This window comes from Microcebus murinus, chromosome 18, assembly GCF_040939455.1.
Source record: "Microcebus murinus isolate Inina chromosome 18, M.murinus_Inina_mat1.0, whole genome shotgun sequence".
Lineage (NCBI taxonomy): Eukaryota > Metazoa > Chordata > Mammalia > Primates > Cheirogaleidae > Microcebus > Microcebus murinus.
Genome location: NC_134121.1, coordinates 15978211 through 15995081, shown reverse-complemented (window position 1 = coordinate 15995081; position 16871 = coordinate 15978211). Strand labels below are relative to the sequence as shown.

At 52.2% G+C, this 16871-nt stretch overlaps 1 protein-coding gene across 1 annotated transcript in view; it reads left to right on the top strand.

Moving 5' to 3' along the window:
* The window catches only part of SHPK (sedoheptulokinase), a 30244-nt gene extending 25614 nt beyond the window's left edge, over positions 1–4630 (top strand). Inside the window, exon 7 of the mRNA XM_012779311.3 lies at positions 3848–4630. Within this exon, the coding sequence (XP_012634765.2) occupies positions 3848–4257 (410 nt within the window). The 3' untranslated portion in view covers positions 4258–4630. The remainder of the gene's footprint in view (positions 1–3847) is intronic.
* The last annotated feature ends 12241 nt before the right edge of the window (positions 4631–16871 follow it).

Genomic DNA, 16871 nt, shown 5'->3' with positions numbered 1-16871 from the left:
TCACTTCCTTCCTCTAAAAATGGGGATCGTCCTAGTGCCTACCCCAAGGCACTGTGAGGGTTAAGTGAGTTAATATTGGGAGGCACTTGGAACAGCATCTGGCCCACTGTGAGTGTGGTGAAAGCATTTGTCACATAAGCATAGTGTGGTGGGTGGAACCCAGGAGAGTAGCCTCGGTTGCCAGCCCTGTCCCCGAGTCCTTACGTGGCCCTGGCAAGTCCCTTCTCTCCGGTGTTTCCTAGCTCTAGTGTTTTGTGGTTCTAAGCCCACGTTGTGGACGCTTGGCAACTCACAGCAGTTTCTGCCTGTGTTACTCCTGCAGATAGATTAGGATGAGGCGGAGAGTCAAGAATGCAGACGCGGAGCTAGAAGCTGGGTCTCTCTCGGGCCGGCGGTTGGTGTTCACTCTCCTTCAGGTAGCCCCAAAGTCTGGGTCATGGCCCGAGTGCCTGCCAGTGAGGAACAAGACTTTGGGTATATTTTAGCCTTTCCATAAAAACTCTTTTGGAGCCAGGCACAGTGGCTCACTATAATCCTAGGTACCTGGGAGGTTGAGGTGGGAGGATTGCTTGGGCCCGGGAGTTTGAGACCAGCCTGGGCAACACAGTGAGACCCCATCTCTTTAACAAAAATTGTTTTTTGAGTTTGCTCTGAAAAAAATACAAGTACATGATTAAAAAACCAAAACTAAACTATAGACTGTATTTGGATTTCACTGGTTTTCCCACTAATGCCCTTTTTCTAGTCCAGGGTCTAATCCAGGATCCTACGTTGCCTTCAGTCATTGTGTCTCCTTAGCCTCTCTGCCTCCTATTCAATTGATTTTTTAATTTATCTCCTTTTCCCATTTTCCTTATTAGCTTGGTGGCTTTACAATCTGTATCTATTCTTTTAGAAATTACCAAACATGCTATGTTTCCTAGGATATGGAGAGATCGCCCCTGTCGTGTTTCGTAGTATTAACAGTATAAATTGGTGAGCTTCTAAGGACGGAACGTAATGTGTGTGTCTTTTAATCCAGCAGTTTCCCTCCAAGGATTCAGTCCTATAGATTTATATACATGTGCACACATACTAGGCTAGCTACCAAGCACATGACTTAAAAAAACCCAACAATACGGGAGGATTTATAGAGAAAAACAGCAGACCCTACTCCACCGTTTCTAACCCAGTGCTGGTCCTGACAGGTAGTCCTTTAAACTCTAAGAGCTGTTGTATGTGCTTTTCAGAAACGCCAGTCGTTGCTCTGGTTTTAACTGGAGCAGGTGTGGCAGCCAAAGTCTTGGTGTCCGATCAGTTTTAGGGGGAATTGGCTGGTGCAGCCCACAGGCATCAAACCGAAGGCTGCAGAGTATTTGGCTCCGTGTCCCCAGAGCTATACGTGTGGGCCCTGTGCACCTCCCTACTGGGGGAAGATGGGATGCAGTGAGGCCAGCACAGTCTGCAGAGCATCTGGAGCCAGCGCCAGGGCCTGGGAACGCAGAGCGAGAAGAGTTTCTTGGCGTGAATCCTCTTACGCAGGGACGACTGGGCTGCACTGGCGAGTTGGGCTCAGGAGGGCTCATGGGCTTTTGGTTCTAGCGCTGGTATCACCTCTGCCCTCCGAAGTGTCTTGGGCCTGCAAGGTTCCAGTCCTTACGGAAGATGAACTGGCTTCTTGTCAGCATTGTCCTCCGTGTGGGTTCCCAGACTGTAGCTTCCTTGTCTCTGCTCTGAAACGGGTGTCAAAAATCTCCCTTGTCTTGTTTCCTCTCCTGTGCTTTTTGTCCCTGTTGACCTTTCTCTTTTTTTTAGATTTTAATTTACCAGTATTTTAGTGTAATTTCTAGAGGGAGAGGAAAGATTCTTATATTCATTCTGCCATCTTTAACCAGGAGTCTTGATGATCAAATTTGAGGAGTTGCCTACAATATTGCAATTATTTCTCTCTCTCTCTCTGTCTGATTCCCCGGTGTGTGCGGTTGAATGTGCATAGGTTAAATGTTCTGAAGATGTGACTCCACTGTGACTCTGCATTAGTGGTTCTCAGCATTAGCTGCACGCTGGAAACACTTGTGAAAATTGAAAGCAGTATTGACATCCTAGTGCCATGCCCAGAAATGCTGATTTATTTGGCCTGGGCATATGGGGCCTGAGCATGACATTTTATGAAAGTTCCTCAGGTGATTCTGATGCCTGTGAATGTTGATAAGCACTGCTCTAGAACTTTCTTCTGAAAAAGCGTGCTCCGCAGCCCAGCAGTACAGCTTCCTCTGGAGCTTTGAACAAATGCAGAGTCTCAGGGTCGAGCCAGGCATGCTGAGTCAGAAGCTGCATTTTACTTAGATTCCTACTCGATTCGCTCACACTGGTCTGGGCTGGTGGCTCTCCAGCCTGGCTGCAGGTCACAATCACCTGGGGAGTGTGATTGTGCCCTCCAGCACCCTGGAGGGCTCTCCCAGCCCTCAGGCTGCAGGCCAGACCAGTTAAATCGGAAAGTCTGAGGATGGAGCCCGCGGTGCTTTTACAGCTTCTTAGAAGATTCCAGTGTGCTACATCAGTGACAAGTCTCCAATCTTTATAACTTTCCTCTGATTATTAAGTCCATGTTTGCTTTCCCTAGGTTAATGGCATGTTAGAGATAAAAAGTTATTCTAAGGTCAAAGTGTATTGAAACCAAAAGCCTCCTTTTTTTTCTTTTTTTCAGAATACAGAGCTAACATAGTGTGTGTGGGGAAATCTGACCGGGACTCTGGCTTGACCCCAGAGTCAACACATCCCTTTTCCCTGGGCCTCAGGTGCCCTGTGCATATGACAAGTGTGGCTTAGGTTGCTGGGCGCGGTGGCTCACGCCTGTAATCCTAGTACTCTGGGTGGCCAAGGCAGGAGGATCGCTTGAGCTCAGGAGTTCGAGACCAGCGTGATCAAGAGTGAGATCCTGGCCGGGCGTGGTGGCTCACGCCTGAAATCCTAGCACTCTGGGAGGCCGAGGCGGGCAGATTGCTCAAGGTCAGGAGTTCGAAACCAGCCTGAGCAAGAGCGAGACCCCGTCTGTAACATAAATAGAAAGAAATTAATTGGCCAACTGATATATATAGAAAAAATTAGCCGGGCATGGTGGCGCATGCCTGTAGTCCCAGCTACTTGGGAGGCTGAGGCAGCAGGATCGCTTGAGCCCAGGAGTTTGAGGTTGCTGTGAGCTAGGCTGAAGCCACAGCACTCACTCTAGCCTGGGCAACAAAGTGAGACTCTGTCTCAAAAAAAAAAAAAAAAAAAAGAGTGAGATCCTGTCTCTACTAAAATTAGAAAAATTATCCAGGCATGGTGGCACGTGCCTGTAGTCCCAGCTACTTGGGAGGCTGAGGCAGGAGGATCATCTCAGCCCAGGAGTTCAAGATTGCTATGAGCTAGGCTGATGCCATGGTACTCTAGCCTGGGCAACAGAATGAGACTTTGTCTCAAAAAAAAAAAAAAAGAAAGAAGAACAAGTGTGGCCTAGACTGTGATCAGCCTGGGACCCTGGGATTTCTGTGATGCTCCTAATGACTACTAGCAGCTGTCATGATACTTATGAATCAGTGCATTTGATCCCTTTGTTAAGAAAGCTGGGTTAGGGTGAGGGCTTGCGGCAACATGACAGGATATCTCCCTGATGTCTGGCTGGGGTTTGTAGTGAGACACCTGGCCAGGATCTAGGGGAGAGTGTAGCTAGCCTGACTAGATGAGTCCCTGAGCCCAGAAGCTGCCAGCCACAGTGGGAGGAGAAGCAGGAAGTAGACCTATTCATGCCCCATGGGAATTCTATACCATCTTCAACCTGCGTCAAGGGGCTGTGTGAGCTCACACAGATCTTCTCTGTCTCTGGCAGGCCTGGAGGTTGAAGAATCCACTGTGTATTCACGCATGATCCAGGCAGCTGTGCAGCAGAGAGACACCTGCCTAACCATCACCCCAACAGTGTTGGGGGAGAGGCACCTGCCGGATGAGCTGGCCTCAGTGACCAGAATCTCCTCCTCTGACCTCTCCCTGGGGCACGTGACCCGTGCCCTGTGCCGAGGCATCGTTCAGAACCTGCACTCCATGCTCCCATTTCAGCAGCTGCAAGAGTGGGGTGTGGAGCGGGTGATGGGCAGTGGGAGCGCGCTGTCCAGGAACGAGGTGCTGAAGCAGGAGGTGCAGAGGGCCTTCCCTTTGCCGGTGGCCTTTGGGCAGGACGTGGACGCGGCTGTCGGGGCAGCTCTGGTCATGCTCCAGAAAAACCTCAACCAGAAGTCTTAGCCAACTCTTTGGCCAAAGGACTGCTGTGAATTTTACCCAATTAACATTCCTAAAACCATCTCTGGATCATCCTTTTCCTGGACACTTCTGTGGACAGCTTTTAAGCAATGCTTGTCACAAGGCACCGCCATGAATGAGAACTTACCCTCAAGACATACTCTAATAATGCAGCCAGGAGTCACCAACCAGATCCAAACCAGTGCCTTCTAAAAGAGACCCACCCGGGAGTTGTTGGGAAATGTGAGTGTGTGTGTGCGTGGGGGAGAGAGAGAGAGAGAGAGAATGCATGCCTGAACAGTAGCCCAGCCTCCTGATCATCTCTGGTTCACTTGTAGACAGAGAGAAAATAAATGTGAACTTCAGACACCAAAAAGTCTGGTGGCTGTCACTCCGAGTAAGAAAAGAAGAGCCACCCCATGTCCAACTTTTGGATTATTGTTTTTAGAAACATGAAGCCCAGCCTTGGGTCACATGCAGTGCTGGAAAAACCCTTCCCTACTGGCTTGTACCATGTGGCTGGAGGCCCCATTCCCAGCCTCATCCCCCCGGGCACTGCTGTTTAGCTGGGGCACGGGGTAACATAAACGTAGTAAAGCAGGCTGGCTCAGATTACGATGCAGAGGTCTGTGCCGGCCTCTTGCTGTGTGTGCTACACTTGATCTTAGCCAAAGGCCAAGAGGCGATTGCTGTGTGTACTTACCCCCTGGTGCACTGGGGCTGCCCAAGGTCCTCACAACACAAGTGGCTTGGAGGCACATCACAGGCAAGGAAAGGTGGATGGCACAGCCAGCGCCATTTGACACATTGCTCCCAAGAATCCGGCAAGGCATGGACAGGACCCTTTTCCAGGAGTGTGTCTGTGCAGCCGTGTGCTTTTGCCTCTGCACACCCCGAGAAGCTTCACGGGAAGGGACACAGCCAGGCAGACTCCTGCCAGGGGGGGTGGCCAGTTTTATCAGAGAGCACCCCTTATCCCACAGGCCCCAGCTCCTTTTTCACTTGGTGTGGGCCTTACTGGCCCATCGTGCGTTCCTGGCTCAGAAGAAGCCTCCGTGTGAGCCGGCATCACTGTAGGGCCCCAGAGCATCTCAAGTCTTCCTGGGATGGGCAGGGATGGCTGTGGAATGGCTTCCAGGAGAGGGCCACTATCACTGCATCTGCTTCCAGATGCCCAAAGAATCCCAGGCTCAGGCAGGCCTGGCTCTGAGGCACCCAGGCAACTGTGGTTTTGGGAAGCAGTCAATATTTTCTTTTATGTCATTTTACAAATTATGTGATTGTCTGAAGCTCTTCAAGGAAGGCAAATGTCTGACCATGCTTATTGAATTTCATTCCTTTAGAGCCTTGTGCCATTATTAAAACACACACCTCTCTGCTTTGGGAAGACTAAGTTATGGCACAGCCATGGAGCTTGTTCCGGGAGGTTGAACATAGCTCTGGGGGAGCATCTGTAAGTTGTCCCGAGAACAGCCTTGCTCCAGTGTTCTACCAGGACAGGCAGTTGCAGATCACTCAGGAACGCTGTATACAGTAGTCCCTTCCTATCTGCAGTTTCACTTTTTGCGGTTTCCATTATCTGAGGTCAACCACAGTCTGAAAATATTAAATGGAAAATTCCAGAAACAAATTTCTAAGTTTTCAGTTGCGCACCATTCTGAGTAGTGTGATGAAATCTCTCGCCATCCCCTCAGCCCCACCCAGGATGTGAACCATCCCTCTGTCTGGCAGATCCATGCTGGAGATGTTACTTGCTTCTTAGTCACTTTGCCTCAGTAGCCAGCATGGTTATCAGATTGACTCTCGTGGTATTGCGGTGCTTGTGTTCAAGGAACCTGTGTTTTACTTCCTAAGGGCCCCAAAGTGTGAGAGTAGTGATGCTGGCCGATCGGATATGCCAAAGAGAAGCCATGAACCACTTGCATTAAGTGAAAAAGTGGAAAGAAAATATCATGTGCTTAAGTAAGGTTGCTATGATCAACTGTGAGAAGATCTATGTGGGAAATTGTGAAGAAGGAAAAAGAAATTTGTGCTAGTTTTGTTGTCACACCTCAAACTGCAAACGTTATGGCCACATTGCATAACTTTTATTACAGTATATTGCTGTAATTGCTCTAGTTTATTATTAGTTATTGTTGTTAGTCTCCTATTGTGCCTAATTTATAAATTAAAATTTAGCATAGGTATGTATGCATAGAAAGAACATGGTGTAAATATAGGGTTTAGTACTGTCCTTGGTTTCAGGTATCCACTGGGGGGTCTTGGAACACATCTCCTATAGGGAGATATGGAGGGTAGATAATGATAAAACAACTGTAATTGTTTTCTCAGCCAGAATGAGTCATCCGCCCTCGTTTTGGAGCCCCTGAGGATGGTTGTATGAGAGGGAGGGGGATTGTGAGGGCTAACAGAGAGCCCTGCCTGCTGTCTTTCAGGGGGAGCCAGGCCCTCTGACCTCGGGGAGGCAGCCTGTCTTACATGCCCAGGGTGCTGTGGATGGGGTCTGTAAATACAAGGTTAGGAACCGCATGGATGTCCTGCAAGCCTAGGCAGCCCAGCCTTGTGTCCTGGGTGGCACTGGAACTCTCTGTTCCCTTTCCAGACCGCATGTCCACTCTACCTCTGTCCAAGCTTGTCAACTAACAGTCTTGCTGCCAATGCACATGGCCTGGAGCCTCTGTGGCGGTGGGGGGTTGAGTCCAGCTGCCTCCAGTTGCAACCACTCACTGCTTCTGCCCTTTGTCCCTGGAGGTGCCAGTGTGTGTTTGAGGCCAGCATGCTCTTCAAGTGGTGAACTCCTGTTGCTGTCCCGTTAGGGCCGGGCTCAATCTCCTGAGGCTACAAGCACATGGTAGGGTTGCACTTTCCCACCTGATCCGCTTCGGCCAGTGAAATGTGAACAGTGACATGTGTGTCACTTCCGGGCAGAAGTCTTTAGGAGCCAGTGTGCTGTTTGCCATGCTCCTTTCTGTTTGCCGCAAGTGACCAGCGGTGTCCCAGAGAGTGGAGGCTCTGTCAGTGTCAGTCCCTAAGTGAGGACAACGTGGTGTGGAGCCCTCACCAACCTGTGAGGGACACACAGTGTGACTGAGAAATAAACCTCTGGTGTTGGAGGCCACTGAGATTTGGAGGTCATTTGCCACAGCATAACTGAGGTCATCCTGACCCCTGCAGACACAGGAGACTGTGCCTGGGAAGCCTCCAGGGCCCCCAGCCCGGACCCAGATAGTCACACTTACTGAGCACCAGTAGGAGCAGGGTATCTGTTAGGCACAGCCACGTGCTATTGGATTTCCATCACTAGAGAATGAGAAAACACCATGACAGTACCCACATGCCTGGAAGGAGAAGCAATTCATTGTTTACACAAATGACATCAAACTAAACCTCTAAGAGTTTCACTCCACTGATTCTAACAGCAGTTAACATGTTTTTGAGCATCTACTATGTACTGGGAGCTGATCTAAACTACTCGTTTGAATTCATTTGATCTCTATAATAAACCTAGAAGGTGGGTCCCATTTTCTTTATTTCACAGATGGAGAAACGGATATACGAAAACGTTAAGTAGCTCGCCTGAGATCATGCTGCTGGGATTCAAACCCCAGAGCCCGCTCTCTTTAGCATTCCAGGCAGAGGGGTCAGGGTAGGTAAATGTATTTATGTTAAAATGGTCGGTGTGTCCAGGGCGTGACAATTGTCTGGTGTAACTTGGTCACAGGGCAAATGAAAGGATGTCCGAGGAGTTGTGGCTGGAAGTGCTGCCCAGACCGTGAAGGGTCTTGGATGCTAGGCCGAGGGGCCTGGGCTTCTCCTGTAGGCAGTGGAGTTTGGGGGCTGGGGCTTCATGGACTTCAGGAGCATAGTGGATAGTGTGGGTGCTGGATTGGAGGATGGGTGGTCCAGGAGGCAGGAGCTGGGGAGGGGAGGCTATGAAACAGCCTGGAGAGAGAGATGGCGGGGCCTGACCCAGCACAGGGTGGGAGAGCGGAGTCCAGCCCACCAGCATTTGAGTACCAGTAGGAGCAGGGTATCTGTTAGGCACAGCCACGTGCCTAACAGCCCAGCCTTGTGTCCTGGGTGGCACTGGAACTCGCTCCCCTTCCCCCTGCTACACACACCCTGCCTTTGGCCCTTGACTCTGCCCACAAAATGTTTATATTCCTATTTTTCTTTTCTTCTCCAGTGGATCGAGAGCTCTTCAAGGGTTTCTGTTAGGTGTTCTCTGCCCTGTTTTCCTGCACGTTAGCTCAGGCCAATGGCCATGTTGGAATGTCCTTGTAGGGCAGGATCCTGTGTCTTGTCCAAGGCCCAGCCCAAATGCTCCCCCACCCCCCGGCCTGCTGCACAGAGTCTCCCAGGTGAGACTCAGGCTCCCATAGCTGCTGCTGAATTGCAACTGCAGCTGGAGTCCAGGACCCTGCTCGGCATTTGCTATGGGAGCCCTTGGTGTGTGCCTGCCCCATGGGCCCTGCCTTGCCTGGTGGCAGACAGCGCCTGCGCAGCCAGCCCTCACCAGCCCCGTGAGGGCAGAGACCACCTCGTTGACCCTGCGCTCTGCTGCGGGATTTGCAGAGCACGTGGCCGGCCCTCGGGAAAGAGGGTCCCATCTGACCTCTTCTCAGCTGCAAATGGATGGGCAGGCCAAGTCTTTGAAAGCGAGATATTCTTGGTATAGAGATGTTTACTTGCATGACTCACAAAACATTAAGCAAATCTAATTTTTTTTTCATTAAAAAACAATTAGTCACAACCTCAAGCTAATGGGCGGATGCAGCTCAGCAGTTAGCAGATGTGGTTCTCATGCTGAACTAACGAAGATGAGAATAGTAATCCCTCGCGCCTGCCTAGAGCTTTGTCAGCTCACACAGCCTATTCACACCCAGAATCCTTATTAATCCCCAGAAAAGCCCCGTAAAGCAGGCTGGGCAGGTGCTCTGGATTGTTTTGTGGATGAAGAAGCAGACCCAGAGGTTCAGCTAGGAGCCCAAGTTCAACAGCGGCCACCTGGCACAGCGGGGCCTCTTCCATCCCGGATCCATTCTCTGTCCACACGCTGACCCTACACCGGTCCTTGGCCCTCTTGTTCTTAGTTCTTGCCCCGGGACAGAGCTCTGCAGAGCAGGGTTCCAGCATTTTCTGCTGCTCGGGTGCCTGATCCCTCCCCAGCTCAGACTACCAGCTCCAGCCACTTCCGGAAGGTGCTGACCCTCTCCAAGACCCCTGCCCTCCATGGGAGCTGGTCTTTTAGACTCATGGGCACCCGGTGACACTAATGCACAGACCAAATGCAGAAAGGAAGGTAGTTTTCTGCTGGGTTTGCTGTTTGCCACCTGGATCCAGGGCCCCTGAAGCCATTTAAAATCTGAAAGCAAGACACAAAAATCTGAGAAGTTACATCTCAATACAAGATTTAGAAAACTCAAGGTGGGGCTAGTGGCGTTGCTGCTGTCCTGGGGCAGGTCACGGGCACTTGCAGTGGTGCCTTTACCCCTTTCCCTGGGGCCAGGACTAGTACCACTCGGTTCCTACCTGGTTCCTCCCTGACATGCCAGGGGGACAGGTCCCGACGTTAGTCATTAGGCTTTGTCAGCACATGGGAATTCGCTGGTTTCTAGCTGTGCCAGGAAGTCTGGCCTCAGGTCTGAGAGGGAGGGATCCAGATAGATGGAGAAAAGAAATTAGACTCCTATTGCCAGGGTCAGGAGCTCCCGCTTAAGCCAATGTGCCCCCTGGTGGCAGCACGAAAAGGTAACTGGCTGTTAGCGACATTAGTGGTTCTCACCATCGGTCCTGCCAGGCTTGGCCCAGCCACCTGCTCATGCATCCTCCAGCTGCTTCCCTGTGCTGCTCCTTGTCCCCATCAGACTTGAGTTTAAGTCATCATGAAAACTCGATCTACTCTCAGGGAGTTTTAATGGGTTCATCGTTACATAGATTCGAGAACACCATGTTTCAAATAAGATCCAGAAAACCACATTGATGGCAGCAATGCCCAACTCTGAGGTCCTGGCCCTGCCGCCGTGTTGAGAGTTTTGGTAGAGCCGCTCAGTGTAGGTGCTGTTCGGAGAAAGCCAAGCCAATAAGCATTTCCTGAGTCCTACTTTGGGCAAGGCACGGTGCTGGGTTCAGAGAAGGGAGGAGGGCCGAGAGCCTCATCTCGTCCTGGAGCCATTTCAAGTCTGCAAAGCAAGATGCACAAATCAGAGAAGTTAAATCTCAATGCAAGCTTTAGGAAGTTCCAGATGAGACTAGTACAGTTGTCGCTATCCTTGGGCAGGTTACGTAGCCTGGCTATGCTTCATTTTCTTATTGGTACAATGGGGACAAAATCATACTCACTTCATGACATTTTTGTGACAGTATGATAAGGTAGTGCATAGAAAGTGCTTATGCCAACGCCTGGCACATGATGTGCACTCAATAAATACTCTTGACCATTACTGTTGTCATTGTGACCATAGGTACTGTACCAGTGGCTATAGGAAGCATATAGGTTGACATTTTTGTAGGAGTTTAAAGGTGAGCACTGAGGGCTGAGGCCTTTGAAGGGGGAGGACTTTGGCGCCCCCTTCAAAGGAGGTGGAATTTGAATGGTAGGACTGAAGCATCCCAAGTGCTCACCTGGTACCCTGAGATGGGTTGAACGGGGTAATGGGATGCAGAATGCGAGCATGTTGGATGGAGGAGGGAAAGGGTAAAGTGTGAAAGTAGCACAGTCAGTGTGGCTGGGAAGGGGACATGCCCAGGTGACAGAAGAGCATGGGCCACGGTGGAGAGGCTTCATTCAGCAGTGGGGACACCTGAGAGGAAAGGGGCAGGGTCAGGATGAGGTTCCAGGTGTTGATCGGGAGATGACGGGGTGCAGAAGGCTGGACCAGGAAAGGGAGGCACTTCTGGTCCTTCAGGTGAGAAGAAGGGGGCCACCAGGTAGAGGAGGGATGGACTTAAGCCACAGAAACGTAGACTAGACAGAGAGGACAGAGGAGAGGTTGGAGGTGACAAAGTGACCAGAAGAAAGTGGGTGCCTTGCCAGGCAGGAGATGCTCAGGGGGAGCTGAGTGTGGAGGGAAGAGGGGTCCCTCTTGGGATGTGCCAAGGGGAAGGGGTTCATGGTCTTCCCCTGCAGATGCCGGGAGGCAGGGCTGGGGCTCAGGGGAGAGGGCTGGGCTGGACACCTGCAGGAAGGAGTCGCTGGCTTGGAAACATCAGATGGGTCCTTGGGAGGGGATGGGTGGGGGTCTCTGGGGAGTGCGTATGGGGTGGGGGCAGGTAAGACTGAGGACCTGGTCCTGGGGACCCCTGTGTGTGGGGGAAGGGCAGGGCGAGGAGCGGCAGCTGGGAGACCCAGAAGAAGCTGCCGGGGAAGGAGGAGGGTCAGGATTCCCCCGCAGCCCTCGGAGCATGCACGGTGCCATGTAGACTCTGGGTGATACTGTTAGCACCAGGGCTCTATTAGCAAAGGGGACATGTTTAGTGACATGTGCTGTCTTCACTGGAGGCTAAGGTGATGGTTCCGGAGAAGCCTGACCCTCCCCTTTCCTGGCTGTTGCTCTGGCCCACGTGGTTAGAAAGAAAATGACCCAGGAGGACCTGCAAGTTGAGGGGTCACTACTGGTGAATCTTTTGTGTTACAGACTCCATTTCTAGGCCTCTATGTACCCCAAAGAATAGAAAGCAGGGACATGAACAGATACTTGCACACCCGTGTTGATAGCAGCATTACTTGCAACAGCCAAAGTCTAAGTGTCCAGTACTTGGTGGATGGATAAAAAAAAAAAAACAAGCAAAAAACGTGGCGTATTCATCCGGCGGAATATTAGACAGTCTTAAGAGGGAAGGCAGTTCTGACACGCGCTGCAACACAGATGAACCTTGAGGACGTCGTGCTAAGTAAGAGAAGCCAGTCACAAAAAGACAAATACCATAGGATTCCACTTTTCAGAGGTACCTAGAATAGTTAAGCTCATAGAGACAGAACATAGACTGTTGGGTGTCGGGGGCCGAGGGAAGAGGGAATGGGGAGTTATTTTTCAACAGGTGCAGAGTTTCGGTTTGCGATGATGGAACAGTTCGCGGATGGACAGTGGTGACAGCTGCAGGACAGCGTTAATGTGCTTGATGCCACTGAGCTGTACACTTAAACGTGGTTCAGGCGGGAAATTTTATGTTATGTACATTTTACTATGATTTATAAAAAAGGATGAGTTCTAAGGGCCATATTAATTGAAGCTAAAAGGGCACATATGACATAAAAAGGTGTCTGAGTGTGGCATGGTGGGATGGGATTGGCTATTGTCACGTCTAGACCCACAGTATGACCTGGGCAGTTGTCTCATTGCCCAGTGGCACAGAGTTTGCACCTGTGAAGTGGGTAGGATGGTCTATGCCCTCCTGCTGCCCAGGGTCGTGGGATGGCCTGGCAGAGGGGGTTTGGGGAAACTGTCATGCAGAATGGATGGGGTGGCCGCACTTTAATGCCTTGACTTGGGGTCGGAGCTTTCAAGCTGCTCCGGGCCGGGCTGCAAGAGCCCCTGGGCAGGTGGCTGCTCATTTTGGGCTGTGCCTGACCTGGGGCTTGTTTGAGACCAATAGGGCTCCCCTGGGCAGCTGCTAGGCTGGCTTCTGCAGGGCTTCCTGGGCTGTAGCCTGGATGCACACCCAGGGGGACTTTGTGGCTTTTCTCAGCCAGGTCCCAGGAGAGGATGAATGATCTCCTCACCTGGGCACTTAGGATGGTACTAGGTGAGGTGAGAAAACAGACAGCCATGACTTCCTGTGTTCTGCGGGCCCCTGAGGAACCCCAGTTGAGAAACGCTGGAACCTGGCAGACCCAGAAGCTCCGCCACCTCACCCTCATCCCAGGTTTGGGCACACAGAGTACGAAAGGCCCAAGAGAGGCAGGCTCTGGTTCAAGGTTGCTCAGGATCTCAAAATAGGTCCCTGCATGCCAGGTCAGGACTGTGTCATGGGTGACATGACCGTCTGGTTCCTTCTGCATTTTGGAAACAGAGCAGTTCGAGGCTGCTGGTTTCCAGGTCTCTGGCCGTGCAAGCCCATCTGTGGAGCTGTTTCCCAGCCCTCCATGTGCAGGAGCGGGGGCGAGGGGGGGGTCTGGGAGGCCGAGCATCTCCCTCCTCTGAGAGCTGAGGTCGCGGCTCTGGCTGGCTCTGGGCTCTGGTAAGTGCATTGCAGCCCTGGCATGGCTGGAGGAGGGGCAGCGGCTAAGTGGTTTCTGAAAAAGGGCAAAAATGATGGGAAAAGCTTTGGGATCCTCTGGGAATCGGAGCGGCCGCCGCAGCTGCTGCTGCCATTGCTGGAAACAGTTTCCCTGCGTGCCAGACTGCGCCCGCAGCCCACGCCCGCCGGCCTGGGGCGGAGCTGAGGACCCTCGCCCCCTCCCGGAGGCTGGGAGGCCACTCTTCTCCGCCCCGGCCCCACGCTCCCTGCAAGCTCACACCGGCACCCACCGGGTCTGGGCTGTGCCCGCGTCTAGCTGGTGAGTCCCTTTGGTTGTTTGATGGCCAACGCAGATGTCAGCTTTCAGGATGGCGTCGTGAGCGGTCAAAAGCTGGGCCCTGCCACTTTCCAGCCGTGTGACTGTGAGTTGAACCAGCCTCTCTGCGCCTCAGTTACCCCATCTGAAAACTGAGGACGAAGGCAGTGGCTGCCGCAAAGGTCGTTGCGAGGCTGCAGTTGTAGCGCACTTAGCCGGGCTGGTGGTAAGGGGCTGCGTGGTAAGGGCTGGCGTTATTGACGCTTGTTGCATTTGCTCCTGCACCCGGGGAGTCCCGGGGTGGAGAGGCTGCTGAGGCTGGTGGTTTGTGGCTGGAGGCTTCCATCGCGTTGCCCCCTCTGTGGAGTGGAGGAGCGTAGGGTGGGGGGCAGGAGCTCTGGGCTCTACTCTCTCTTTGTTCTTCACCTGGGAAGCCCCCAGACCACTGTAGGAGATGCTCGGGCAGGACAAGGGGATGACATTGATCTGGGCTGGGTCCTGGGCCAGTGTTCTCTCAGCGTAAAGTCACAGGCAGGTGCTCCCAGGAGCCCACCTGGACGGATGCTTTGGGCAGAGAAGGGTGTGGGACAGCCACACCCCGGGGTGTCTCACCTGGATTGAGGAGAGAAGAGAGTCTTCTCCCAGGTGGTGGGCAGTGTCCTTTCTGGATCTGGAGTTGAGAAAGACCCAGAGGTTGAACCTGATCTCTGTGGGCAGGGTCGTTTTTTTCAGGACCATTCTTTAGTCCAGATCAATGAGTTTGTGAATCTTGTATAAATCAGAACCACAATCTCCATCAAACAACCAAATACTCATCTGCCTAGATCATGGCAGGAAATTCTCCGATCACTGTGAAACGTTCTGTGGTGACAGGTGCATCACCATGGCCTCAGGTGCATGGCACACCCCAGACATGGCAGTGACAGACTATCCTGTCCCTGTTACCCATCCCAGCCAAGGACAAAGACCTCTCACTCCTTGTCCCACCTTGTGCCCTGGGAGAAGCTTGGTTTCTAGTAGAGAATCGGGCGCAGGGTGTGCAGTGTAGATTCAGGGTTTGTTGACAGACTAAACGACAGTACCATGTGGGCTGCTTCCTGTTTACTGGCTTTGGTAAGATTGGGACTGGTGCGAGGAAGAGGCAAAGCTGCTAACAAAGAACATTGCTGACAGGTTCCTGGAGCCTCCTGCTGATAGATGCACTCTTGTTGGGCCGTTAAGAACTGCTGGTCACGGATTAGTTTGTTTTTAGTTTTGTAGCCAGCCTCATCCAAAGGGAGACCACAGACATTCCTGGTAGAGCCAGGCGTGGGATATGGCCTGGGTCTTAATCTGTGTTTCATTTTGGAGGTTTGGGCTTCCTGGGATGCTTGTTTGGGCAGGAGTGTGCTTCGGGTTGAGCCTGTTCCCAGGGGTGGAAGTGCCTAATCTGATTGGCTCCCAGGCCCTTGTCTGGGGTCTGGGGCTGAGTTTCACAGCTGAGAAAGAGCTGCAGACCCCCAGGACGAGGGTGGAGTATTGGAGATGTCCTGGAGCCAGGCCGCCTGGGATCCAATCCAGATTCCACCTCTTATTGGGTGACCTTGGACAAGTGACATAACTATGTGCCTCAGTTTCCTCACCTGTGAAATATTTACTCCTTGGGGATATTGTGAGAATTAAGCAAGTGAATGTACATAAAGTGCTTAGCATAGCGTCTGCTTTGTGCATGGAACTTGCTCAAACATGTCAATTATGTTTATTCTCATTAGCTTCTGGTGCCTTTTATTTTTAGTTTTTAATTTAATTTTATTTTTTGAGACAGAGTCTCGCTCTGTCGCCCTGGCTAGAGTGCAGTGGCGTCCTCATAGCTCACTGCAACCTCAAACTCCTGGGCTCCAATAATTCTCCAGCCTCCTGAGTAGCTGAGACTACGGGCGTGCGCCACTGTCCTGGCTAATTTTTCTATTTTTAGTAGAGACGGGGGGTCTCACTCTTGCTGGTCTCGAACTCCTGAGCTCGAGCGATCCTCCCGCTTCTGCCTCCCAGAGTGTTAGGATTACAGCCATGAGCCACCGTGCCTGGCCATGCGGTGCCTTTTAAATGCTAAAAGGTTCCCCAAACCATGAACAGTCCTTGACAGGGACTGTCACACCCCGTCCCCGTGCTTCTGAAGCAACTCTCAGGAAGCCCTGCCGTCCACATAATAATGTCCAGTTTCTGTTCCTGGGAATTCAAGGCCGACAGCTGTCTGGCTCTGACCCTGCGGCCTGTTCTCCAGACCTATCGACTTCCTATTATCAGCTGCTCAGGGGATCCCTGGCCTCACCCCCAGCCCCAGCCTGGCTCCGTCCCCTTCCAGATCTGGCTCATCTGTCACCTCCCCCATGAAGCCTTCTTCAGTCCCTCTGCCCAGGCCAGCACCTGGTTTCTGTCTCAGATGGGGTTCGACCCTCTCCATGTCCCCAGCACAGGGATGGAAGACTCAGTAGACTCAGGGTGTTGAGTGAGGGGTCGAGTGCATGGGTTGGTGGCTGGAAGCAGGGGTCTCTGTGGTTGGGAACACCTCCTGCTGCAGGGTGTCCCCCTGCCGGGTGAATCAGAGACAGACCCAGGCCCTACTGAGAGCAGATCGACAGGCGGGAAGGGGCATGGGGCTGCAGTCAGCTGTCTGTCCTGTTGGCAGGATATGGGGTGATGAGGCCGCCTCATTTTTTTTCTCATGGATCTGGCGTCAGACCGTAGCTGATTTACTGCCTCGGCCTGGCCATGTGCGCTGGGTTTTCACGGCCTGAATTTTCACTCACAAACGCAGGACTTGAGAAGCCTCCCACTCCTTCAGTGGCTGTTTTCCGGAAACCAGCCACTGCTGGAACATTCATCTCCCTAATTTCCCATGGAAACGGGACTTAGAAGGGTCCGTATCTGGTCACGTCCCCATGGTGCCCAGCGCGGCTTTTTCATGGAGAGATGGCTCTGTCTGGGAGGAGGTCCCAGGGCGTGGGGAAGACACAGCAGTGACTGATAGTGATTGCTAGAGCACAGGTGGACCACCAAGAGGTCCACGAGGGGTGGATGGTCAGTGAGCCAGGCCACTCTGGAGGGGGAAGGGAGATTGACAAGTGCAGGGATTAGGGGCTTC